Below are 26,953 nucleotides of genomic sequence, written 5' to 3'. Positions count from 1 at the left end.
ACAGAGAAAATTTTCATTTTTAAGGAAAAATTTTTCCTTTTAAGAAATTTTGTTTCCATCCAACCAAAGATGTTCTTAGTTAGTCATTGACATCCTTAGGACATTAGCCATGGTGATGATTGTGGTTAATGGTGATGATTGTGGTTATTGGTTAGGTTTTCTCAATGATTGGAAAGTTGAGAGAGGATAGAAGATGGTGATTTTGGAACAATGGTAGGTTGCATGATAGATGTGTTAGTTACATTGTTGTAATAAAAAAAATTGCAATTTTGATTGTGACCATTTTTTTGTTGAGTTTTCTAGGGTTTTTCTACGCATTTGTAGATCATTAGGTTTATTGTTGTGTAAGTAAACTGGATGGTATGAACTTAGAACGAGTGTAATGATTGTTTTAAGTAAATAAACAATTGCATCACCTGAAAAAGAAAAAATAGAGTTGAACTCGGAAGTGGTAGCGAGGAGTAGCATAGTAGAGACAACTATATTATCATTAGAATTGTTAAAAACTTTAAACTATATATAATGAATCAAATCATAACCAATAACTAATTTGTGTCTATAGATGTGTACAATTATAAGTTATGACATTTGTCCTCTACTTATACTCCATAATATGATTAAAGTTTTAATTAGTATCAGTATCTCTTGTACCTAATATTACTCCAAAGTAAATAAGGAAGATCCTAAATTTGTACGGTGTAGTGTGTGATAAATGTCATTGTAGTATCTGATACCATCATAAATTATATTTCAAGGTTTTTTTTATTTGTATTTAATGCAAAAGGTATATGTAAGTAATTAATTGGTGATGAAGTGGCATGGATAAAATTGAGTTGTTGCTCGAATGAATTGTAAACGCAGCCCCTTTGTGAATTGTCTTTTTGTTCGCGACTTCCCAACTGCAATGGGCTAAAACTCCACCAGAAATCTGAAGTCAACTGCCGCCAAACCTCAACAACAAACAATCACACAAAATCATCTCTCCAATCGCACCCCCAAACAGAAAATGTTCAAATTTTGATTGCGAAGATTCAATAATTTTAGATCGGAATATGAATATGCAGCAAGAGCCACCGCCTTTATACCCTCCTCCTCCTCCGATCAATCCTCAATTGCCGGAGCAAGAGCATCTGAAATGCCCCAGGTGCGGCTCCATGAACACAAAGTTCTGCTATTACAACAATTACAACCTCTCCCAGCCCCGCTACTTCTGCAAGAGCTGCAAAAGGTATTGGACTAAAGGCGGCGTTCTCCGGAACATCCCCGTCGGCGGCGCCTCCCGGAAGACCACCAAGCGCTCGTCGTCTTCTTCTTCTTCTTCTTCCGATGAGAAACGCTCCTCAACGACGTCGTCTTCGCCCTCGTCAACGGCGGCGAAGTCGTCGTCTTCTGCTCTTCCCGGTGCCGATGTGAATTCGCATTTGGCGTTGTCGATTGGGGGGCATTCTGGGGGTTTCCTAGACGGGTCGGGTAAGCATTTAGGCGGGTTTCATGATAACCCGAGTAGAAATTCTGGTTCTGGGTCGGGCTCCGATTGTGTCGACAATGGAGGCAGGAATGGCGGCCAGCTGGCCTGATCTTACTATTTATGGATCACCGGGCCCCACCTTCCTTCCACCAAAAAGAAAATCATAATAATAAAAATTGGAAATTTATGTTCAAAAATCAAAAAATTCGGTAGTGGTCTTTCTATTTTTATTTGTTGTCTTGTGCTGTAGCGTGTAATGATATCACTAGTCCGTCTAGTCACTATATGACTGTTGTAGAAATTTACTGTAATTTCTAATTTTAGATTTAATGTTAATTTTAAATTATAATGATGTTTTTTTTACTTTTAATTATTAATTATTAATTTTTTTGAAAAATTATTAATTATTTAATTTATTGAATTTAATCATTCATTTGTTTATTCATGCTTTTTAGATTAGAACAATTTATTTATGTTAGAATCTTATTTAATATGGTGAAATTAAAATTATAAAAGCAAATTTAAAATTCATGAGTGAGTTGCTACCATTTTATTTTTGCTTCTCAATTTCTACTGCATATTTGCTAGATGTATGTGATGTTTTTTTTTTTTGGAAGGTAGATGTATGTGATGTTAATCATCCATGAATCATATTAGGTTGTTTTCAAAAAAAACAAAGAAAAAGAAAAAAAGAACCATATTAGGCAGATCAAATGGTGCGAGTATCTTTTCAAAATAAAAATAAAAAATGGTGCGAGTATGGTGGCCCAAGCCCAAGATGCAACCGGCCCAATAGAACGAGTGTAAATGATCCAGCCCATGACTCAACCAGACCGCAAATTACACGGTGGATCATGATTTATATTTCAAGGTAGACAATTGTCAATTGATAGATGTTATTTTTAGTATATATTGAATGTTTATTTTTAATATATTATAAATTCATTTTTAGGTAATATGATAAAAATGAAATTTTTAGTATACTAAAAATGAATTCATATGTCATAAATGATTAAGTAAATCATCTCGATGAGTCTGAAACTAATAAGTTATTGAGTGTTGGATAGAGTTGTAGTGGAGACGCATTTCATAAGCGATGGCTCACACCATTAGGGGGGAGAGCGATAATCGCTCATATGCTAAAATGTTGATTACTTATTGCAAAGCTTCCATGGAGCAAAATCGTGACTGTAATATCACCCATGTTCTTCAGAAAAGTAACTAATGTGCAAATACTTTGTTAATGTTGATTACTTATTGCAAAGCTTTCATGGGGCAAAATCGTGACTGTAATAGATATGCAGAAGTTTTGTGTATTGTACAAAGTCCATATTTGGACAATAGATATGCAGAAGAATTGCAGAGAACACCGGCAGGCTGCATCATTAATAGAATCCTTAGAATCTTGGTAAGTACTTTATTTAAAGTAGTAATAGTTATAGGTAGAACTTTGCAATTGGAGTCTAACATCATCTCTGCTTTAAATTAGTAACAATTTAATGCAATCATTAAAATTGTTAAAAACTAATTATTGAATCGAATTATTCAATAAATTCTGTAAAGTAATAATTATTAGAAAAAATTACATGTATGTTATTATAAATGAGATATGTTTACTTCAACTATCTTGTTTTTGTGGCGCTTTATATACAACAATAACTAGTCTGTACCTTTGTTACGGGTTTCCCCATTTCAATTAAATAAAAAAAAAATACCTTGTTTTTGTTTATTCAATTTTTATTCTCTATTATTTATTTTTAAATTTAAGAAATGTAAAAATAAACATATTGTACGAAATACAAATAATAAAAAATTTTATTCAGTTAAAGCAAATTATTATGTAGACTAAGTTCAAAATATCCAATTTACATACTAAATGTTCACAATTTAAATTGTAATCATTCAGTATGTAAAAGGACACGAATCCACCTTAAAAGTGGACCGAATTTATGAGTATAACTTATACCTATTGATTCAGCTAGAATTGTAGGAAGTAGTTTGTCACCCTTGTAGTTTCGAATAATAAAACAATATTTATTTCTATGGGCTAATGGAGTAATAGACTAGACAGAAGACAGTGAGAAATATTAATAATTTGTGATAAAATATGCTTAGAAAAATGAAAACCCCGAAATGCCCTTGCGTATTTGCTTAGTGAAGATATAATTACGAAGAGAATTAAAAAATAAATTAGGGGACAAATAAAAATAAAAAATAAAAAATAAAAAACCCAAATTGCTGTGTTCTTCGTCTGGTCTTCCCCTTCTCCCTGGACCCTGTCACAGCTGTATCTCAATTCTCAAGGCTCGATTCCCTCTCCTCAATCGCTTCTCCCTTACACAGTTTCCGTGTACTGCACTTTCCGGCCAGAGGGCCTAATTTGGGACCAAAATATAATGTACGGAGGCGCCGGGAAGCATGGCCGCGGCGGCGGCGGAGGAGGCCGTGGCAACGGCGCCGGCAAGCGCAACATCCACTCATCATTTCACACGCCTCCTATTCAGAGGTCTTCTGCTGTCTCCGGAGGCCGCCTGTCAGTCGGCAGTGGAGGCGCTGGTCCCCGCAACCGCGGCACCTCTTCTGTCCCCAATTCATCTGCTCCTTCCAATGCGGTAGAGGAGAGTTTTAACCTCGTTACGAGAAATCCTTTGGACTTCGCGATGATAATTCGGCTGGCTCCGGGCCTCGTGGAGGAGATCAAGCGCGTGGAGGCTGAGGGGGGCATGGCGCAGATCAAATTTGATGCAAATGCTAATAATTCTGTCGGAAACGTGAGTCTTTGAATTAATTTGCCGTTCTTATTCTCTGGATTATGATTTTATTCTGATGTTGAAATTTAAACTTGGAATTTCGCTTTGTGGTGGAGCATGCTGCATTTGGAGAAGCCAAAAAGTTTTGTGGCATCTAGATGTTAGTCAGTTGAATTCATGTGTTCCTATGGGTAGTGTATTCATTAGGGAAGATAATACAGGATATTTTAAGCTTAAAACACCCCCTAAAAAAGAAGTAACACTGATAAATAAGTGGAATCACAAACTTCATTTAGCTTTTAGAATGTTCATTCCTGCTCCATTAAAGAAATTGCTTCTCCCATGTGGGACTCCAGACTTGCCCCACTTGTTGGGAAGGAGAAACTTGGCATTTTTAGATTCAAACTGGTCTTGGCTAATTTGATCCATTGGAGGTTTATCTACATTAAGTCAGACTGGGGCAAGATTTTATGGAGTCAAGACTGATATCCAATATGATCGCTGGAAGCATTGGATTTTATATTTTACAGTTTTACACCAATTTCCTCTAAGGAATTAGAGAACAAATTTTTTAAAAGAAGCTTTTCTCATGAAAAGTTTTGATCAGTTCATTTCCTACCTGAGGTTGCTTGGGATCTGGAAAACTATGAATTTCCATCTGTTGAGACATACTCTTGGATTTTGCTGCGTCAAGGGTTTTTGTCAACTGCTTAGATGCTAGCTGCACATAGTTTTGGGCTGCTTATTTTAAATTGGTCATGGCATTAAGATAGACCTTTTTTACCAGGTTATTAATGTGGGCAGTAAGGACTTTAGATTCACATGGTCACGAGATGGGGGAGACCTCTGTGACATATATGAAGAGCAGCAAAGTGGTGAAGATGGAAATGGCCTGCTAGTAGAATCAGGTAGCGCTTGGAGAAAGCTGAATGTACAGCGCGTTTTGGATGAATCAACTAAAAATCATGTGAAAATGCTATCTGAGGAAGCTGTGAAGAAGTCTAACTCCCGCAAGTATGCTCTCTTTTTATTAACGTAATTGGTGTTTGCACAGTCAGTGATCCATCAATGAATTTTGAAATAACATTAGAATCTACTTTGATAATATTTGCTTCATACTTTTATCCTTACTCTGTTAAAATCCTCTGAAAATAGAGCCATCGTTTTAGACCATGGAAATCCATCTACAAAGAGTCAAGTGAAGGCAATGGCTGCTGTTGAAGGTACACTTTTGTTTATACTTTTTCAGCATCTGAATGCTTTCTGGTTACTATGTTTTTCATTGCCCTTGCTGAGGTGAAGTGTTTCACTGCATGTAAGATAAATGTCTTTCTGATTACACTTGTAGCATTGGCAATCTAAAAGACCTACTTTATATTTTCAGGTAATCCATGGAGAGCAGGTTTCAAGCAACCTCCTTTCAAGAAAAGGAAAGCTGATCCACCACCAGGTATTTTCTGATCAATATTCAATTTAGTGTTTTCTCAATAGATTTTATTTTTCCCTAATATCCCATTCAAAAATATGTTAATTTCAAGACCATTTGGTCTTTAAATTTGATTCTAAATCTTTCATTTGTTTTCCTTTTACCGGTTCATGTTCCATACCTTGCACTAACTGCAGGTGGCTCTTCTAGACCTCCTTATAAATCCAGTTTATCCACAATAACTCCTTCAAAGGGAAGGCCTTCCACTTCACCTTTATCTTCTCCATTTCATCCATCTGGTAACCCAGCATCTCCATTTGGGAGTGGTCTTCAGAAAAGCCAGACAAATGTGGAAGAAGTTCCCACTCAACCCATGAATAAAACTGCTAGCTCCGACAAAGAAATTCCACTAAACCATGTGAACAGTATTGGGGCACAAAATATGCCCGGGTGCAAAAGGAGCACGGATTGCAAGCCTTCCAATCTACGTAGCTTGTTGATTTCTGCCCTTGTGGAAAACCAATCAAATGGAATGAACCTTAAGGTATGCGAGTAAAATGGATTTTTGGATGTGTTAGTTTAGTTTAGTTGTTGTGGGAATTGGATCTAGTAATTCTTCTTTACTTTTCCAGTGTTCATTTCTTGGCATATAAATCTTGCTGAATTTGTGAGTGCATATATGAATTCATTCAATCTCTGTCAATGCATCAGGTTTTTATATGATTTCTTCTGAATTCTTAGGCCTTGGAGAAAACTGTTGGAGATGCTTTTCCAAACTCAGCAAGACAAATTGAGCCAATCCTTAAAAAGGCAAGTGATGGAGATTTTTTGGTTTTAAGCCTTTAATTACTGTAAAAGAGGGAGTAATAGAAAATTGAGTTAAGCAACCCTAAGCCACCCAAAAGAATTTCAAGTTGACCGTTACACTTTAGATAGAAAATTGAAGGAGAGAAAAAGGAGCTATAGATAGAAGTCATAGAACAATGGTTGGTTCTCTTATATTTTGGGCTTCCACCATAATTCTCTACTGGGAAAAGAGACATTAAAGATAAAGTAAAAGGATTAGATTAATTGCTCTTGTTAACTACTGGTTTTCTTATCGTTACTAATTTTTTGTGAGATTTATGCAGTATCTTTTAACTTTCATTCTCTTGTGCATTTTGCATGGCAGATTGCAAATCTTCAGGCAGGTAGATATTTTCTAAAACCAGGAGTGGAGACGGAAAGCTTCAAGACACCTATGGCTGAAAGTGGAAGGTAATTACCAATATGTTCTTGCTTTTCCAGATTCTCAAATTCACATATTTCCTTTATTACTTGAAGTTTAGTGCGCAAAATTGCTTAATCAAAGACAAAACGAATACCTGTAGGGCTGTAAGAATTTAGTTATTATTGCAATAGGTTAGTGTGCTTCTATGAAAGTTTAGATGTTAGGATGACAAGTTATTAGACCATAGTAAAATAACATCTAAGAAAAAAGAAGTTGGCATTGCAAAGGGACTGCATAACTTGTTTGCACTTCTTCAGTACAGTCATCTATACATTTTGATCTATCTATAAGATACTAGATATGCAGAGGTTTGTCTTAAAGCATTAGGTATTTAGGTACTTCCGCTTCAGTGAGTTGTCAGAATTCCTTGAGCACTATTATGTTTATTGTTTATCCTATATATATCTTTTAAATTTCATGGATTCCTTGTGACATTAGACTCATAGTTTTAACACAAGGATAGCTATTTCATGCTAAATGCTTCTTAACATACAGAGTCTTCTGCTCTTTATAGTAATTAGGCTTTTTGCTTTTTGCTCTCCAGCTCTCCTGAAGAGAATTGCCACACACCACCTGCCCGCAATAAACATGACGAGTTCCCAGCTTCACAACCCAGCTTTTCCATGAGAATTAATACCAATGAATTGGAAGGGCAAGCACAGTTGAATTCTAAAACTGAAGAAGCATCTAATGCCTTAGAAGCAGTTGATATACTTGAGCAATCACCTGACTATTCTGGTGAGAAAAAGGTCTCCGACCACAGTTTAGAGCCAGCAGATAGCTCTAGTGATAGCGGAAGTGATAGTGAAAGTGATAGCAGTGACAGTGGAAGTGAAAACAAAAGTAGTCCTCGGGGCAGTAAAAGTGTGAGCGGGAGTAGCAGTGATAGTGAAAGTGATGCCTCTTCCCACAGTAAGGAGCCATCTGATGTGGAAGTGGATATCATGAGTAGTGATGATGACCGAGAGGAAAAAGATAAACTGCAAGCTTCTGAACCTGGGTTATCAAAATCTCCCATTCCATCAGGAACTCAAGATATTGAGCTTGGTCAGTTTGGGATTGATGAAATGGAACATGTTGATGTTATTGATACTGTGGAAATTGAGAACCACTTACAAGTTGGTGAACGTGGCTTGGAAAAGACCATTACTGATAAGGTACCTGTGAAGGAAGGCAAACAACAAACGGAAGAGACTGGACCTTCATCTGATCAAAATGAGAACCAAGAAAGCCAAGTCCAAACAGCAATGTATAGTGGAACAGAAAGCATGACAAAAACAGGTTTCAAGCATGAGCAATCAGATAGCTTCAGAGCACCTAAAAGTAAGTCTAAAAGAGTTTCTGATGTAAAGCAGTTCGATGATAAACCTGATCGTACTAAAAGGTCAAAGACTGGAAGCATAAACCAACAGCAGAGTTCTGGTAGGAACCCAGTTTTTGCTGAGGGTTCTCAATATTCATCTCCTGATAGGCCCCTTGAATTCTCTTCCAAGGGTATTGATGTGCCAATGGCTAATAGAATGGGTAGAGAAGGTACTTCTGATTTTTCTTCACAAAAAGGCTACAACCAAGCCTTTTCTGGAAACTCTCTTTCCGATTTTCATCAGCCAGATCAAAGACCTGTCGAATTCTCCGGACAGGGAAAAGCTGCTGCCACAGCAGAAAAACCAGTCAAATATGGAAATATATTGAGCCGTGGTGCTAAGTACCCTGAAAGTAGCTTTTCATTGAATGATGGTTTCCCCTCACAGAGAGATAAATTTAGTAAAGATTCAGTTCATGAAGATGGGATTCTTGATGAACAAAGAGCAACGAAAATTTCCAAAGAAGGTACAGGGGAATGGCATCAAACATCTATTGATTCCCAGTACCGGAGGTATGATAATTTAGACCCTGGATGTTCTCCAAAGGAAAATAACACAAGTAATGTGGGAAGATCTGTAATGAACGGGCAAAATAAGAGACTTCAGAGAGAACTTTCAGATTTGGAGTTAGGTGAAGTTCGTGATTTCATGCCTGAGGAAGCACCTGCTTTGCAAAAACCGAGTGAGAGAAGAAGTTCCTTCAAAGGAGAGAACAAACCAACATGTTCAGACCACTGGAATGTAGACACAAGTAAAGGAAAAGGGGCTAATAAGATTGTAGCAGGCTCAAAAAAAGCATCTCCACCTCATTCAAACATCACAGGTGGTACTCCAGATGGCTTATTTAAGAGGAAGACCCTGGAACCTTACCCTGAAGATTGTACAAGACCTCAACAAAAATCTCAGCAACCTCTGTCTCAACAGAACCATTTCAGAGTTGATCAGAATGAAGTTGGATACCTTAACAAAGCAGCAGAAGCAAGTAGTAAAAACAGACAGAATGAAGCTGGAGGGAGCCCAGAGGTTTATGGAGATAATCGCAAAAAATTCCCTGGTGGTGCAGCAAAACGGCATGAGGCAAAACGGGGAGGTGGGCATATTTCTACTAAGGAAAGCAACATGCAGAAAGCTAACTTAGTTGCTGACCAAAATGGCAGGCGAAAGGATGCTTCTTTGACAGGGAGTAATGATGACCAGAAGAGGAAGGAATCTTCTCCAGATGAGATTAGTTGTTCATACTACAAGTATGAAAAGAAAGAGCCAGAGTTCAAGGGCCCAATAAAGGATTTCTCCCAGTAAGTATATCCATCTAATACTACAGATAAATTTCTCTACATTTTAATCACATAGGCAATCTATATTCTTGATTTGACTTTTTATCTTGTGTTCGACCTTGAGTACTGTATGTTGTGTTTTTTTCAGTGATCATGAAATTCTTATGTTTAAACTCAGCTCATATATCACTACATCTCTCTCTACAGGTATAAAGAGTATGTGCAGGAGTATGTAGAAAAGTATGAAAGTTATTGCTCACTAAACAAAACCTTAGAGTCTGACAGGTATCCTGAAGTTTAAATACATATGCTTGCTCAAGCTTTCAGATGGAAATTTCTTTACAAATTGTTTGATATAGTGCTTTGGGTTTATTTTCTTGATGCAATTCAGCTAACTGTCACATCTTATTACTGGAATGCTTTAGGATTAAGTTCAGTAAACTTGGAAAGGACCTGGAGGTTTGTAAAGGAAGGGACATGGAGAGATACTATGTCATTTTGGAACAGTTGAAAGATTCTTATCGTCAATGTGGAGCAGTAAGTTCAATTTTCAATTTTTGAATGCTTTCATTGCAATTGTGGTGGATTTGGATTTTGTTGCATTATTTTCCTATACAATTTGTATAGATGTGAAATCCATTATATTTACATCTAAACTATTTCAGCTATTTAATCAATTCACCATTTATTAAAGAAGTTGGAGATGTTCTTGTTTTAAGACATGAAGCATAAAATTCATAACCCACTTGCAGAACCTTTAGGTTCCTTGTCCAATTGCCAGTTAGTATAATTATTTTGTCAAAATGTTTATGTTTTATGTTTGACTGTGTTAGAATAGTTAAGTGTGTTCCTAAATTAAAGTTAGGTTGGCTGCCTAAACTCAAGTTTGAAATCTTAAAATTATGAGGAACTTAAGTATTTTACTTTCCTAGTACTTTAGGAATCCTAGAGATGAAGGATTTCTAGTTTCCCTATCATATCCCCCCTAATTAGCCCTCAATATTGTAATTCTTTTTAAAATTTTAATATGTTGAAGTCTATTGGAGTACATATATAAATGTTCTTCTCTTATGCTTGTTTCATTCTCCTGTTGCTTATGCCTCACCAATAGATGGTGACACTTTGTCACCTGCCACTCTGCCAGACCACCATTTCATAATTTCTAATGCAGTACCATAGCCCACTAATATATGGCTTCTTAGCAGATTTTTAGGGAGGTAACTGTCCACTTGAAAAGCTCCCAAACAGTTTTTATCAGAAATTTTCCTGTTCTTTTCCACTTTTAAGCTTGTTCCAATTTTTGGTATTCGTGTTCCAAATATCATCAGATTTTTCTGAAGTTTCATAAGAGATGGAGCATTGAATTGTTGCAAGTTTCATGTCAATTCTGTGCTGGGGTAGGCTTTACCAGTTCTTTCTGCTTACTGCTTATTCTATAAAGTGACCACAGCTCCAAAGAAGTTTTTTTTTTTCTGGCTCTTTCCTCTATGGTATGCTTTTTCTCATAAAATAACTACACACTGAAGAAGTCTTGTTTGGTTATTTCTTCTTCATGTTTAAATAAAATTAAAAGAACTGCTTTTCTCAAACTAACTAGTGTCCTAGTCCTTCCTGAAGTACCAGTTTTAGTTTCCATCAACAACCCCAACTAGAGTTCTTGTTTTCAGTCCTGGCTTTACTTCAATTTCCAGTTTTTGCATTTGGTCTAGCTTCTATTTTTAGCTTCATGAATAAACCTGTTCACTGCATTTTTATTAGATCATTGAGCCTTCAATAATTAGGATTTGCATCAAATTTACTGGAGACCTTTGTTGATAATTTTTATGCAAGTTGGACGTGCAAGATTTGCCATTTTTCTATGCAAGTTTGACATATTTCATATGCTCCAACATGAGGGGGAGTTTACAATACTTATGAGGGAGCCACCTAAACTCAAGAGTCTTACAAGAATTAGGTATTTGATACTTTAGTTTCCTAGTAATTTTAGGGGTCCTACAACATGTTTGGTTCACATAATGAAAATTTAGGAATGCTGTTCTATAAAGAATAGAAAAGGAATTATATTCCATGTTTGTTTCTCAGAGGGAATAGATTAGGATTACAGAAGGAATCCTGTTATAATTTCTAGTTGATTCAAGGAATAGATAAATTAATAAAATTACAAGAGTCTGCACACACACATCGACACATATATGTGTATGTGCAAAAGTGATATTTTTGGTATTATAATACTTCATACAATCCAATACATTCAATTCTATTGGAATACATGTTCATTCTCTTGTTCTTTATGCCTCACTGGTTGGTGGTGGCTTATAGCCACCCTATGGACCACCAATTTCAAATAGTCTGGATAATGCTTTATGGGTGATGTTTTACTGGATATAATTATTTGCTTTCCAATTTTCATCTGTTAATATAACATGAAGATAGATTGCTTTATTATACTGAATGGTGCAATCTACTGACATGAAAATACAATGCTGGTGCAGAGGCATAAACGACTCAAGAAAATATTTGTTGTGCTTCATGAAGAACTGAAGGTGATGATATAATCCATCTCTTACTACTAACTTTTGAGCCTTAGCTCTATCTTATTTACATTTCCAGATATTTAGAACTAGATATTATTTAATTCTTTGTAAGCATAATGCATATATGCCCAATTTCTTAAAATAGCATCTTGGTTTGCAGCATTTGAAGCAGATGATGACAGAATTTGCTGCTTCATATGTCAAAAATTGACGACCTGATTTCTCCCTGGTTTCGCCTATTTGAATACTTGCCCTTTTTGGTGTCTCATGGAGAGGAATTGCTCTGGATATTGCCATTTAATTTTGATGGTTTGAGCCCATATGGCATGCCAGTCTTCTTGTCGGTGAGAAATGTGGTCTCTGATGGTCCATTCACACGGAGCTCCAATATCCTTGTGCTGAGTAGCGACAAAAATGCTGTGGTTTGGTTGAGTGATCCATGCTCAATTTTGAAGAGTTTAGAGCAGTATACGAGGGACCCGGCAGAAATAGTGGGTTGGTAGTAATAACATAATTTGATGTAAATAGAAATTGGAAAGTAAATTTCTGTTTCAACTCATTTTTTTCCTCCTTTTTTTTTCCTGTAGATTTCTGAGAGCTAGTTTTTTGTGTTGACACCTGCACCCACCCAGGTGCATTTCTTTTAGGTTTTTCATCACACTGTAACTCATGCATGTGATGATCCTACAAATGGTTTGGGTGAACTTGTAAGTAGTTATTGATTTACTAGATACTTGGTACATTTTATAATCTAAATCTTAGACATGCCTGTAAACGAGCTTCCTCACTTATCATTATGCTTCATTTATATTTAGCTTTTAATTAATGTTTTTGACCTAGTCATCATGAACATTTCGATTATCAAGATTTTAAGTCAAATAACATGAAGGAGCTGACAGAGATGGTGGTTCTGGTTCCAAACATACGTGCCCATTACTGCTTCGATTGTATTGAGGTTGTTTATGAGTTCCACAAGGTTGGGACTCGTTGCCGAAAGAGTTGTTGGCCTAACTTACGACAGTTGTGTCCAAACTTAATTCCTCACTACTAACAAAATCATCTATCCAATCGTGTCAACCCAAACCTTTTAACAGTATTATATATATAACCATCATATTACAGCCAAATTACTCAATTGGGACTTCCTTTTCTTTCTTTCTTTTTTTTTTTTGAAATACTCACGATTTTTTACAACTTATAAGGTAATATCTGTTATATACCAGAATTCAAACTTATGAACACCCATTTAGAATACAATTTAATCAGCTATCAAATTCAACATTGACGCATGCAAGCAAATTGCCCAAGTTTATACTACACATAGCAACCTGACTCAAACCAAAAAGGCTAACAAACAACTTCTACTAGAAGTCTAATTTAAAAAGGCTAACCAGATCAATTGTCCGACTAACTAACTCAACAAGGCTAACCAGATCAATTGTCCGACTAACTAACTCAACAGGAGTTGCCCTGTGGCAAGTTGCATTTGTCACTTCATTAATCAATGCATCAAGCATAACTCATTTCATCTGGTAAACAAGATCTGATAGCTGAAATACAATTATAGTTATAATGGGCATAACGGCAACTTTCTGGTGCAACAACTCAATAAAAATAGACACTAGTATCAGCTCAACTACAATGCAATTTTTGTCCAAAAACTGATAAATAAAAAGTGTCTCAACATCCAAGAAATTAAAGAGAAAAGACAAGCAAAATAAGAAACTGGAAACCAGGATGATGTAGAGACAACAAGGAAACACTGCACTGCTTAAGCCTGCCTATTCCTCTTCTTCACACCAGATTTTGCAACCTTAAGGCTTCTGTTTACAGCAGACAACCTTGCAAGAGCTGCTTTCTTCAAGTCTGGTCTGTAATAGTTGTCAGCAACCTGCATTTGATAGCATGCTATTAGAAGAGAACAATATTGCAAGCTCCATTTAACTTCAATGGTAAAACAATAATCAATTTCAATAAAAAAAAATTTGACTAGACATTTTGATTTCAATCAAAAATTCACTACATTGTGAGAGTCCATGCTCATGATTTTTTCATTGATGTGTGTGAGACAAATTATGCCATGATCTGAATAAAGTTAAAATAGACAGCTACAGATGGGGAGATAAAATCCTACAATATACATCACTTTAATATACACAACAAGATGAAGAAGACAACATGAATTATCTAATCTAAATATAGGAGTAATTTTACAGGCATTTTCACAATTTAACCACATCAGACTGGGGCCAATAGCTGCCTCTCTGATACTTATGGAACAAGCAATTAAATAGTTCATAGAAAAGTCTTAAAATGTGTACTATCAACTTGAGCAAGATCTAACACATACCTGATTGGTAACAGCCTTGGCCATGCGGCGGAATTCCTTCTTCATGACAGACTTGTTATGCAACTTAGCAGGCTTGCTCTGCTTCTTGGTCTTGGTTGTAGCAAGAAGCACAGATTGATCTTTACCCCCTTGTATGGTCACAGTCTTCTTGTTTGCTAATCCTGTTAACCGATGCCAACAACAAACAGACCACAGCACTTTAGCAAGTGTATGAAAGCATTAAATATACAATTAAACATAACAAAGCTCAATGCACGTAAATCTAGACAGCTATGTGATTTCCAATCTCAAAACCTACAGATATCCGTGATTTGCTATGAAACGCAAGTTATTTCGTGTTATACTGTCTAAGCAACAAAAATAAACCCAATTTGAACTTTCATAAATGCAAGCAGAAGAATGGAAGAAACAATCAAAATTAAAACTACATGTTTCTGACTAACCGGAGTGCTTGTAGGAGTGAAGATTGAAGAGATTGTTGGGCTCTTTGCTGAAGACAACACCGGCGGTGCCATTACCGAACTCCTTGACTAAGAAACAATTGTTCTTCTTCACGATCTCCCACACGAGCTGCCCCGGCACTATAGCCATTTCTGCAAATTCAACAAACAGAAAAACAAATCAGATAATAGCAAGCATGTGACAACAATGCACAGGCACACATAACAGTGACCGTGAAAATTTACCGATAGAGAAAAGGAGACTGCTAGGGTTTTGCTCCTGTGCTACTAAGAGTGCGAAAGGGTCGAAATGGGAGACGAGAAAATATTGCTTATATAGTGAGTTGTTTAAACCCTACCCTATGCGAAAAAAGGTCCGACCCGGGTCATCCGTGAACCGAACGCGGCGTCGGGTCGGGTTAATGATGAGTTTGGGTGCATTTGCCTTGTTACTTTCAGGCAAATGATTACACTACTAGTTTTATACGCGAATGGGTTAATGCCCAATGTTTATATTTAAATAAATATTTCAAAGTATATCAATGCAATATTATATAGGAGAAGTTTATATGTCGATTTTTTTTATTTAAATATCTAACTCAAAGTATATCAATCCAAGATAATATAGAAAATTCATTATAATTATTACTAAAATAAATGTTTGCAACATTGTAAATCGATAGTCTAAATATTTGGTCTAAAAATGATAGTCTAAATAAATATTACTTTTAATTTGAATTTTTCTAAATGTTCTTAATTCTCTTTTGAGTAACATTGTCATTGTCTTCATCTTTACTATTTGTTCTCTTCCTTTTTGTTGGTAGTGTGTTATTTGCAATTCGGTTATTGTTGGTAGCATAGATGAGAACATCATGCAATGAGATTATGATATAGGAGCTATGAACTTTCCTTTAGGTGTTCTGCTTGGCGTTCATTTGGTTCAACGATTATTGTTGGATGAGTTATTGTCGATAAAGAAATCTCTAGTTTAAGAGAAAAGATTAAATTAATTAATAAAAATTTAAAATATTATGTATTCCAAAGATATTACTCCGTAAAAGATAGTTTCTCGTTTCAATTTGCTGGGTAATGGGTTATTTAAGTACTTTCATTGTCAACAAATCCCCAAGTAGTTAATATGATTGGTTTCAAGCTATTCTTTTTTATTTTTTTCATGGTATTAAAGAAATACATATGTATCATTTTTTGGTTAACTACTAATTTATTTAATTAAATAAGAGTAAAATAGAGTGATTCCGCTTCAATTTGTTGGGTTATTATTTGAGTACTCTCTTTGTCAACCAATCCCCAAGTAGTTAATATAATTAGCTTCAAATTATTTTAAAATTTTTTTTCATAGTATTAATAAAATACGTGGTAAATAAATATATAAAATTATTTTGTACTATAACTTTGATATTTAATTACAAGATATTGTAAAAATAAGATAACGGACAATGTAATGAATATCAATTGATAAATTTGAATGTAAATAATCTTTGCATGAGAGAAAACAAAGACAATATAACTAATGAAATTATTTAATCTTATTTAATTTAATTTTTTGATAATGAATAATTTTTTCAAATAAAGGTATTGTAGACACATAATTCTAAATTAAAGAAATACATATATATCATTTTTTGTTGTAGCTACTAATTTATTTAATTTAATAAGAGTAAAATAGAGTGAGAAACTTAATTATATATGTCAAATTTGATTGAGATGGGGTTCGAACCTAAAACCTTTCTTATAGAAATTAATGGGTAAGTTAAAAGTTAACGGAATATTAACGGAGAAGATAATATTTAACGGAAAACTTAACGGATAATCATAAAAGTAAGGTTAAATTAGGTAATCTCTATTAATAATATTAATCTGAATTATCTTAACCATCTATTTGATTAAATAATTCATCTAAACCATCTATTTGATTAAATAGTTTGACCGCCATTTTTTCTACCCATTTTAGGCCTAACTTTCTTTGGCTCTTATTAGTATAGTAGATTTGGATACTAAAAGTAGATTACTTGTCTATCAAATGCAATTTTAGTATTTAAATAATGTATTTTATCTAAATAGAATGTATATTTTTAATATATTAAAAGTACATTATTTGTGTATTGAATGCACATTATTTGATAGTATACAATAATATATTTTTTATTTATGATTTACATAGTTGTGTGGATAATGTTGCACCCGATAATCTCTTGGAAAACATGTTTACCTGTCAAATTCTCCAATTTGGAGAAATGTAAGACAATATGTATAGGTTCATGACAAATCTTGGCAATAGTTAAATATAATTACTTGTAAATTACAAATTGTGTCTGATTTTACATTTTATTCTTTATTTATGATGCATTGATTATTTATATTATTTTTTTCCCCTTTGTAAATTTTACTACCCTTTTCTCATTGAACATGTGATCATTTATTCAACAAAATAAGTAACATTTGACCAGTATAATAGGATAAAATTCAAATTTCACCAGTGGTATGGACTATGGTAAGAATAGAACTCAAAAACCATTTGCAAAAGGTCCACATTATGGAGAAGGAGAAAGCAAATATAAACTCAGTTCCATGTCTAATAGCAAAAACTAAAGAACATCAGAGTTATTAAAACATCACCAAAAACCCAACATCAAATCACTGTTCTTTACACCTTCAGCTAAGTAGCCAACCTTAAATTTTTATGTACACTGCAAAAGCGACGGAGCTCCATGTTTCATTTGAAACAGGTATACTATACTAAGCCACCTACACAACTAAACTTTCACACAAAACCTAAGCTCAATCCAAGAAAGAAGATTCAACCAATGCTGGGTGCGATAAGGCGGTGGGCTGGTTGTATTGAACTGTTAAGCGCGGCTTTAATTCTACTGAACACCACTTTCAAGGGAACGCATGTGATTGCGGGATTTGCGGGGCCTCTAAGCTGTTGTACTGTGGGGTTCTTCGCTCGATTTTGCTTGCGAGGACCAGTCAATGAAGACAACTTACGAACCTTCTTCGAGAGCATGCCTTCTTTTTTTGATTTTGATGACTTGGTTGGCGAGGCGCGAGGTTGAAGTCTGATGTGCTTTGCAGGAACCCTACCACCAAAACTTGGTTTCGTTTTGTTGACCATATCGACACCTTTTGGAGCAGAATCATCATCCAAGTCGTGACAGTTGCTATAGCATTCAGCAGCGCTCACGAGCAGCTGATCACAGAAGCCATCGTCTAGAACTTCAACAGCAAGTCGGTGACCTGTGATAGGCTGGCCATTTAATTTGCTCATTAATGAAATGTAAGGGATATGGCGTGTGCGGTAGCAGGATTTCACCTCCACTTTAACGTCAGTCAATGAAGAATCAGTAACGTGGTGCCTAAGAGAGAAATCGGGTGATTCATACTTAGGGTTAACCACAAAACGAGACAGGCGATAAGGCAGTGATCTTCGCGGAATAGGCAAATCAGCAGTTGGTCCCTTCATTTGAGATTCTTTGTGAGGGCTATTTTTGCAATGAACTTTCTGACCAGGAGCGAATGCATCTTGATCCATACCTGCCAAGCATGCATCGGATTCATTGCTCGTGTCCATGGCATTCCCTGAATCTACCCTTTTACTTGATTGCCGAAAGTTTCTTTTTCCTTTTGATTGCCACTTCGAAGTCTCCTTCCCCATCCTCGGTCCACTATCAAGGATGTTTGCATTACCTAAATTGGTACAACCCAACTCATTATGCTCACCACCTCCACAAGACATGGTTTCAACTTGACCACTTTCGCTGGATGGTGCTCCAGCACTGACCTCACCTTTCTGAGAAGCACAGGGTACAATCGGGGATGAGCCTGATGGCGAAACAAACACACAGCATAAGTATGACCACGATACATATGACGGTCGGCCACACATAGTGGACAACAATAAAACTCAAGTAGAAAATAATCTTTCCATGAAATTGATTAAGAGGTTTATAAGAAATACTAATCTCTGTAAAGGATAAGTGTCATGTAGAAAGCATCAACATGATTTGATAATGCAACTGAAACTAAAGGGACAGAATTTTTTGAAAAAAGCTGGGAAAAGTTAGTTTTATATAGGCCCTGTTTGGTAAATAATTAACCTATCAGCCAATTTTGGCCTATTTGATCATTATTAGTTGTTTGACTTGGTTAAAAAATCAATATAAATATTTGGTTAATAAGCTTGTTGTAACTCCAAAATACTAAATTTCAAAAGGTTACTCAAAGCAACCTTTTCAATTAGCCTTTTGAGAAAAGAAATTATACCAAACAGTCATCAGCTATCAGCTAACAACTAATTTACCAAACATTTTTCTACAATCAGCTAATATTATCAATTAATTATATCTTCTAACTCAATCAGCTAACAGCCATTTACCAAACAGGGCCATAATCTATAAAAAGAAGACAAAAGTGCACCTCATACTAAATATTCACTAGTACGAATAAAGAACACGATTAAATATGTTCAAACATCTGAAGACATCACCAACGAGTCAAATAACAGAAAAGGGGAATCATTTATACAAACAGTATTCTATCAATCAAAATATTATATTGCTCTATACATATAACCATCAATAAAGAGAAAGGGAGGGTGGGGGGGGGGGTATGGCCAAACAACTTTTAGACGGTCAGTCATCTCATTTCCAAAAAAATCTCCTAAAAAGTTACTGTAAACTATCACGTGAGAAGGTTAAGAAGACCACCTTAGCAAAATTTAGTAAAGGGAATTTTGGTAAACAACCAAGAGGGAACAAAAATTTTCTAAAATAAACAGCAAAAAGTGAAATACAAAACAAGCGAATGGCCTACCAAACCAAGTATTTTCTTTTGGTACATAATTGGAAAATACTATAAGTGTCATTTATAGTTATAATTACCTTCCGCAAAGAAAGGAACATCAAACAACCTCCTTGAATAATCACTCTCAGCAAACTCCAAAGTTTCTGATATCTCATTCTCCCGCTTGCATTTACCACAAGAGTCCCCAGATGCATTAGATGATGTTCCATTTTCACATAATGCGCCTGCACTGTTTGATTTATTATTAATTACCATCGCCTTGCCATTGGGGGCTTTGTCAAGAGCTGCTCCAATAGGACTAGGAACTTCTTCACACATAATAGGAACCGATAACATGGTTGTACTCTGCAAAACCTTCGTCAAGGGACGACAGCGGCTTTTCTTTTTCAGACACTCATTAATGCGCACCACCTGAGATCTCTTTCTTTTCGCCGATTGCACCACACCCATCCCCAGGTCATCAAGACCTTTCATACGTTGAGCGCCTTCAATTCCATCATCTTCTGAATCATTTGGGGTCTTTTGCTGCCCCTGCACCCTACAATTTGTCCCCTCAAAGGATACACTAGAGTGAGATAATTTCGGTTTTGAACTTGAATTATCTTCAGAGATACAATAATCCCCATTCACATTTTCACTTCCTTCTCGGGACGAAGCAGGTAACTCTCCAATAAGATTTTGCCCTCCATTTTGCTTATCTAATCCCAAAGAACTTCTTTCAATCTCAAGAGCATGAAGAATGGCATCTTCTCTGCGGTTATATTTCACTGCCTTCCTAGAACCACTAGCTGCAACTAACAAAGCCTTCTCAATGCACTTATCATACTCCCCACAACGAAAAGCCCTAACTCGCTTAGAATTCTCAAGATTATGCCAGTCTCTGAAACATCCATCAGTACAAACTTCCTCACAAATGTTTTTCAATTCTAAAAATGATAATTGCAACCAATAAAGAATTGTAAAAGAAAAACCAGACAACACAAAAAAAAAAAGAAGATAATTAAATAAAGGATTACAACAGAGAAAATATTGTATTGAATTAAAGAGCAAAAAGGTAGGGTAAACACTTACATACATGTATCCTTTAATCCAAGGAGTTTAACTGGAGTTCCAGATCTCCCAGAAACCGAACTTCCCTCGGGCAACTCTTCCGGGCCCAAGATTTGGCCCGGCCACCACTGTCCATTTCGCCGGCGGACCCAAACCAACCCGCCCGCCGGAACGTCAATGGATTTAGCTCTGCACTCCCCAGAACTTCCCATGCCTCTAATTCAACCAATGGTATGATGATTTCGATGAAAGAAACTAAAAATTCTTCAAAAATTCAATATCAACAGCAGCACACGGGAGCAAAACAACTTGGGCGGCCTGCTTTTTGGAGAAAAATGCAGATACCTTTTCGTAAACAATAGTAAAATACAAGTACTTCCAATAAAATCTAAAACCCCATGCCAAACCCACGCAAGGGGGGGAAATGAAAACCACAAATAATTAAAGTCCACAAATTCTATAATTATTTTATGAAAGGTTCATGGGATTTGGGAAAGAAAGACAGATATATGGGTATAACATGACATGACAACTGAAAATAAATTTATGGAAAGATTGGGGGTTTTTGTGCAACACTTCCCATATTTTGCAAAAATATATGAAACCCATTTTTCTATTTATTTTCTCCCATCCAAAGGTAAGGGCGTTTTTTTTTCTTTTTTTTTTTTTAATCAAACAAACGAGATATATTAATCATTAAAAAGCAAATGCTGAATACAATCAGGAATAGAAGAAAACCAATAACGAGCACCAAAATGAGAAGTCGTTGCTCTAGCTAACACATGAGCCAATGCATTCGCTGATCTAGGAACAAAATGAAGCGACACATCAACAAAGTAGCGTTTCAGAGTAACACAATCGCTAATAACGCAGCCAGTATATGAATAATTCGGTGAAGAGCTTTTCAATAGGTTGCATACCACCTGACAATCCGAATAAATAGTCATCTTCTACCAACCACAATCCTTTGCCCAAGAGAGAGCCGGCATTGCCTCATCTACAATAGGATCTCGAAGACTCCTAACAGGACTATTTCGAGCTGCCAAGAGTGGTGTAATAAAAGGTAAGTGCGTTGTTAGTTATACCACCTTTTAATAAAAAGTGGTGTAAATAGTCTTAGAATTGCAAAAAGATACAAATTGTCAACAATTTCATAGATTGTGTAAACAATAAGAGTGTAAATATAATTATTTACACCACCTTAATCAAATGTAATTTACGATATTCCATTAATAATTTTTTTAATTGAAAACTAAACAATTAAAACATTAAAAAAAAACATCACCTTCTCACGGGGAAAGGCAAGTTTTTTTTTTTTTTTAATGTTTTGATTTTTACATTTTTAAATAATTATTTAATTTAAATTTATTAAAATAATATTTTAAATTCCAATAATATTCCTATTTACACCTAACAAACCTATCAAATTGTGGTGTAAATAACAATCGGGGTAGTGCAAATATAATTTTTCAAAACTAATCATCTTTATTATTTTCATTGTCTCCGTAGATAAATTTTATTTGGCTTCTCTTTTGAGTTTCACACTGAAAGTACATAGTGCTACTGTGTGAACTGTGAAACTGTGCAGACGAAGGAAAAATAAAACAAAAAATACTCCTTTCATCCTATTTTATGTGTCTAGTTCAATAGATAATATTAATTTAAATTATTTTTAATTTAATATGTTATAACATTAAATTTAGTATTATGATATAAAATTTATATATTTATAAAAATACATTAAAAGTACTATTAAGCATTAAAGATAATTAATATACTAAAAAAAATAAAGAATAGAATTTGGCCAGTGATTACTAAATATGATATGTAAAATGAAACAAATCAAGTAATTATTAGTTTATTTTTAGTTTGAAAAAGTGGTTAGTATATATATAGGAATAAGTTCAAGTGCGGAAAGGGGTGAAAGATGAAGCAGATATGAGTTGTTGATCAAATCTAGATCAACAACTCAAATCAATGATTTTTTTTAAATGCACTTCCTGAGTTGAAACTTGAAAGAAGTAAAGTGTAAAAATGACACACCTTAAATGTTAAATTGGCACACATTAAGTGTTATAAAGACTCACTTTAAGTCTTTAAGCTATGGAAAGATGCACCTAAAACTTTAGACTAATGCATCTTAAGTTAAAAAAAAGAAAAGAAAAAGCGCACATTAAGGGGGTGTTTAGTTATTGGCTTATAAGCCAAATTTTAGCTTATTTGACAAAGTTTAGCTTTTTGACCAACCAATAAGCTATTTTGAAGTGTTTGGTAAATGGCTTATTGGCCTTGACTTATTGGGCCAATAAGTTGAAACTTGAAAAGCTAATGAATGTAGTTTTTTTTATCAGCTGGTTGTGAACAATGGGTATATTGACTATTTTATCCTTTAAAATCAATGGGATTTACTTCTAAATGGGTGGTGTGTTTGTTATTTTATAATAATAATAATAATAATACCCTTAAATGTCATTTTACATTCAATCAGCTACTAGTAAACAGTTAATTTACCAAACAGTTTTTTATAACCAGCTAATACAACCAGCTGGTCAAACCAGTTAACGCAATCAGCCATCAGCTACTAGCTAAACCAACCAGCTATCAGCTATAAGCTATCAGCCGTTTGCCAAACACCCCCTAAGTTCTAAACTAAATAACTGATGCACATTAAGCACATAAACTACGCACCTTAAGTGTAAAAATGATGTGCATTAAGCTATGAAAAGACGCATCTAAAGCTTTAGACTGACATACCTTAAGTTAAAAAAAAAAAAAAAAAAAAAAAAAACGCATCTTACGTTCTCAATTGGATAACTGGCGCACCCACCTTAAACACAATTACACAAGTAACGGTGTGCATTCGGTTAACCGAACCGTTTTAATCGAAATTTCAAAACCTTTAACTGTTAACCGAACCAAAGTTTGTGTTACCGAATTAACTGAACCAAAAAAAAGTTCGATTAACCGAACTTTTTAAACCTAAAATATAAAATTCTAAAAATACACACAAAATAATAAATCCAATTAAAATAAAATACAAATCATCCATAACTTCAAATATTCAAAATTCATAACTTCAAATCTCCAATCCAATTAGTATTTAATATTTATATTTAATTATATATATATATATAGGGTCATGTTCAGGTGTGGCCGCGCCTTCCCGTGCGGCCGTGCAGTTTACACCACTCAATGTTAAGAAATACACCACTCAATATTAAGAAATGCACCACACAAATATGCATTATTAAGTATACATCACCAAAAGCACACCACTAGGTATGAAAAAAACACAACACACGGTGTTCAGAAATGCACAATTAGAAACATGGGAGCTATGAGGTGTTTTTATGCATTTTCATTGTGGTGCATTTCGTAACATTGAGTGGTGTAAACCGCACGGGAAGGCGCGACCACATTTGAATAGAAATATAGTATATATATATATATATATATATTTTCGGTTAACCGACTTTTCGAACTGAATTAATCGTTAACCGAAGTTTCAAGATTCCTTTAACCATTAATTGAACCGAATTTTTCGGCTCGGTTAATGGTTAACCGAATTTTTTTGGTAAATTGCACACCCTAAGCATGAACCACGCACCTTAAGAAGAAACATGACGCACATTAAACACAAAAACTAAGTACCTTAAGTTTGACCGATACGCAAAAAGACCAGAATGCCACCGCGTTATTTTTTTGATTTGTGTTCAATATGATACGGTTAATTTTATCGTGATCAACGGCTATCACTCAACCGCATCTTTCACCTGAACATATTATATGTATATATATTTCTATTCAAATGTGGTCGCGCCTTCTCGTGTGGTCGGTGCAAAATACACCACTATGTATACAAACATACACCACTCAATGCTAGAAAATGCACCACAATAAAACTACACAAAACACACCACTCATCCAAAATAATGCACCATAATTCCCCTGCCCCTAATGGTACATTTCATAACACTGTGTGACGTATATTTGCATTTTTGGTGATATGTACCTAACGGTGCATATTTGTGTGGTGCATTTTCTAACATTGAGTAGTGTATATCTGTATACATAAAGGTGCGGCCGCACTGATCGCACGTTAAGACACGACCACACCTGCTTGTGACTATATATATATATATATATAAAAATATATATACACACACACAATTATTGAGGGAAAATATATGAGCATTACCAGTTAAGTGATAATATGCCAAGAAAATTAAATAGTCATTGTTGATATCTTTTAAGTCACTATATGTGTGATTGGGTATTTGTTTTTTTAACCAAAACACATGGAAGCAGCCAAGCAGGCAAACAAAACTCCAAGCAAACTTTCCATCTTATTTGCAGTCGATCTCCCTGTCTACTTCACAGCCAAAATCCAAAATCAAAGTACTTCTCACAAATCACAATAAACATTTTAAATATTCTTGGTGAATAAGATTTTTTAAAAAAAAAAAATTTGAAACAAAAATTTAATTCATTAAATTAGAAAAAAAAAAAACAGATTGCAAAATAAAGAGGCGAAGTGTTCAACCACTCACTGCAACCTACTACAGAAATGGCTTCTTTATCAATAATGTGGGCAACACGATTCGCAAATGGCCTAACAAAACGAAAAGCTACACCATTTATCATCAAGACATTATAAGACCAATTGTGAGAAAACAAAGGCAACTCCAAGAGACACACCTAAGGAGTTGAGACAACAAAGAGATGAAATAATAAATAACAATAAATATGTATTTATAATATAAATATTTATTACAATTTTGATTTTTTAATTAAAATTAGTTATATCTAAAAGTTAAAGCAAACTAACAAACAAATTTTTAAAAAAGTTTAATTGATGGCACATGAATGAAATCGTTCAATTTATAAACCGCATAAGAACCTTAGGCTTGTAGGCCATCTCCATGAACCGAATTTTTCGGCTCGGTTAATGGTTAACCGAATTTTTTTGGTAAATTGCACACCCTAAGCATGAACCACGCACCTTAAGAAGAAACATGACGCACATTAAACACAAAAACTAAGTACCTTAAGTTTGACCGATACGCAAAAAGACCAGAATGCCACCGCGTTATTTTTTTGATTTGTGTTCAATATGATACGGTTAATTTTATCGTGATCAACGGCTATCACTCAACCGCATCTTTCACCTGAACATATTATATGTATATATATTTCTATTCAAATGTGGTCGCGCCTTCTCGTGTGGTCGGTGCAAAATACACCACTATGTATACAAACATACACCACTCAATGCTAGAAAATGCACCACAATAAAACTACACAAAACACACCACTCATCCAAAATAATGCACCATAATTCCCCTGCCCCTAATGGTACATTTCATAACACTGTGTGACGTATATTTGCATTTTTGGTGATATGTACCTAACGGTGCATATTTGTGTGGTGCATTTTCTAACATTGAGTAGTGTATATCTGTATACATAAAGGTGCGGCCGCACTGATCGCACGTTAAGACACGACCACACCTGCTTGTGACTATATATATATATATATATAAAAATATATATACACACACACAATTATTGAGGGAAAATATATGAGCATTACCAGTTAAGTGATAATATGCCAAGAAAATTAAATAGTCATTGTTGATATCTTTTAAGTCACTATATGTGTGATTGGGTATTTGTTTTTTTAACCAAAACACATGGAAGCAGCCAAGCAGGCAAACAAAACTCCAAGCAAACTTTCCATCTTATTTGCAGTCGATCTCCCTGTCTACTTCACAGCCAAAATCCAAAATCAAAGTACTTCTCACAAATCACAATAAACATTTTAAATATTCTTGGTGAATAAGATTTTTTAAAAAAAAAAAATTTGAAACAAAAATTTAATTCATTAAATTAGAAAAAAAAAAAACAGATTGCAAAATAAAGAGGCGAAGTGTTCAACCACTCACTGCAACCTACTACAGAAATGGCTTCTTTATCAATAATGTGGGCAACACGATTCGCAAATGGCCTAACAAAACGAAAAGCTACACCATTTATCATCAAGACATTATAAGACCAATTGTGAGAAAACAAAGGCAACTCCAAGAGACACACCTAAGGAGTTGAGACAACAAAGAGATGAAATAATAAATAACAATAAATATGTATTTATAATATAAATATTTATTACAATTTTGATTTTTTAATTAAAATTAGTTATATCT

General features: G+C 34.9%; 4 protein-coding genes across 4 annotated transcripts; 2 read left to right on the top strand and 2 right to left on the bottom strand.

The window, feature by feature from the left end:
- The first annotated feature begins 1,052 nt into the window (after positions 1–1,052).
- On the top strand, positions 1,053–1,577 carry LOC116023641 (dof zinc finger protein DOF3.1). The gene has a single exon (XM_031264642.1). The coding sequence runs from the start codon at positions 1,053–1,055 to the stop codon at positions 1,575–1,577; it is 525 nt and encodes a 174-aa protein (XP_031120502.1).
- Positions 1,578–3,651: 2,074 nt separating this feature from the next.
- LOC116022179 (dentin sialophosphoprotein) lies at positions 3,652–12,894 on the top strand. Its single transcript, XM_031262776.1, has 12 exons — positions 3,652–4,239; positions 5,006–5,232; positions 5,374–5,441; positions 5,603–5,668; positions 5,842–6,188; positions 6,386–6,454; positions 6,816–6,901; positions 7,459–9,573; positions 9,760–9,837; positions 9,978–10,089; positions 12,045–12,095; positions 12,247–12,894. The coding sequence occupies exons 1-12, from the start codon at positions 3,865–3,867 to the stop codon at positions 12,295–12,297; spliced, it is 3,645 nt and encodes a 1,214-aa protein (XP_031118636.1). The 5' UTR covers positions 3,652–3,864; the 3' UTR covers positions 12,298–12,894.
- Positions 12,895–13,579: 685 nt separating this feature from the next.
- Positions 13,580–15,221, bottom strand: LOC116021747 (60S ribosomal protein L28-1-like). The gene is made up of 4 exons (XM_031262219.1): positions 15,123–15,221; positions 14,880–15,029; positions 14,437–14,597; positions 13,580–13,977 (listed from the first exon to the last, which is right to left on the bottom strand). The coding sequence occupies exons 2-4, from the start codon at positions 15,025–15,027 to the stop codon at positions 13,858–13,860; spliced, it is 429 nt and encodes a 142-aa protein (XP_031118079.1). The 5' UTR covers positions 15,028–15,029; positions 15,123–15,221; the 3' UTR covers positions 13,580–13,857.
- Positions 15,222–17,450: 2,229 nt separating this feature from the next.
- On the bottom strand, positions 17,451–21,232 carry LOC116023061 (uncharacterized protein At1g51745-like). The gene is made up of 3 exons (XM_031264017.1): positions 20,772–21,232; positions 19,778–20,580; positions 17,451–18,719 (listed from the first exon to the last, which is right to left on the bottom strand). The coding sequence occupies exons 1-3, from the start codon at positions 20,960–20,962 to the stop codon at positions 17,695–17,697; spliced, it is 2,019 nt and encodes a 672-aa protein (XP_031119877.1). The 5' UTR covers positions 20,963–21,232; the 3' UTR covers positions 17,451–17,694.
- Between the last annotated feature and the right edge of the window lie 5,721 nt (positions 21,233–26,953).

Source organism: Ipomoea triloba, chromosome 6 (genome assembly GCF_003576645.1).
Source record: "Ipomoea triloba cultivar NCNSP0323 chromosome 6, ASM357664v1".
Lineage (NCBI taxonomy): Eukaryota > Viridiplantae > Streptophyta > Magnoliopsida > Solanales > Convolvulaceae > Ipomoea > Ipomoea triloba.
This window is presented reverse-complemented; position numbering and strand designations above follow the sequence as displayed.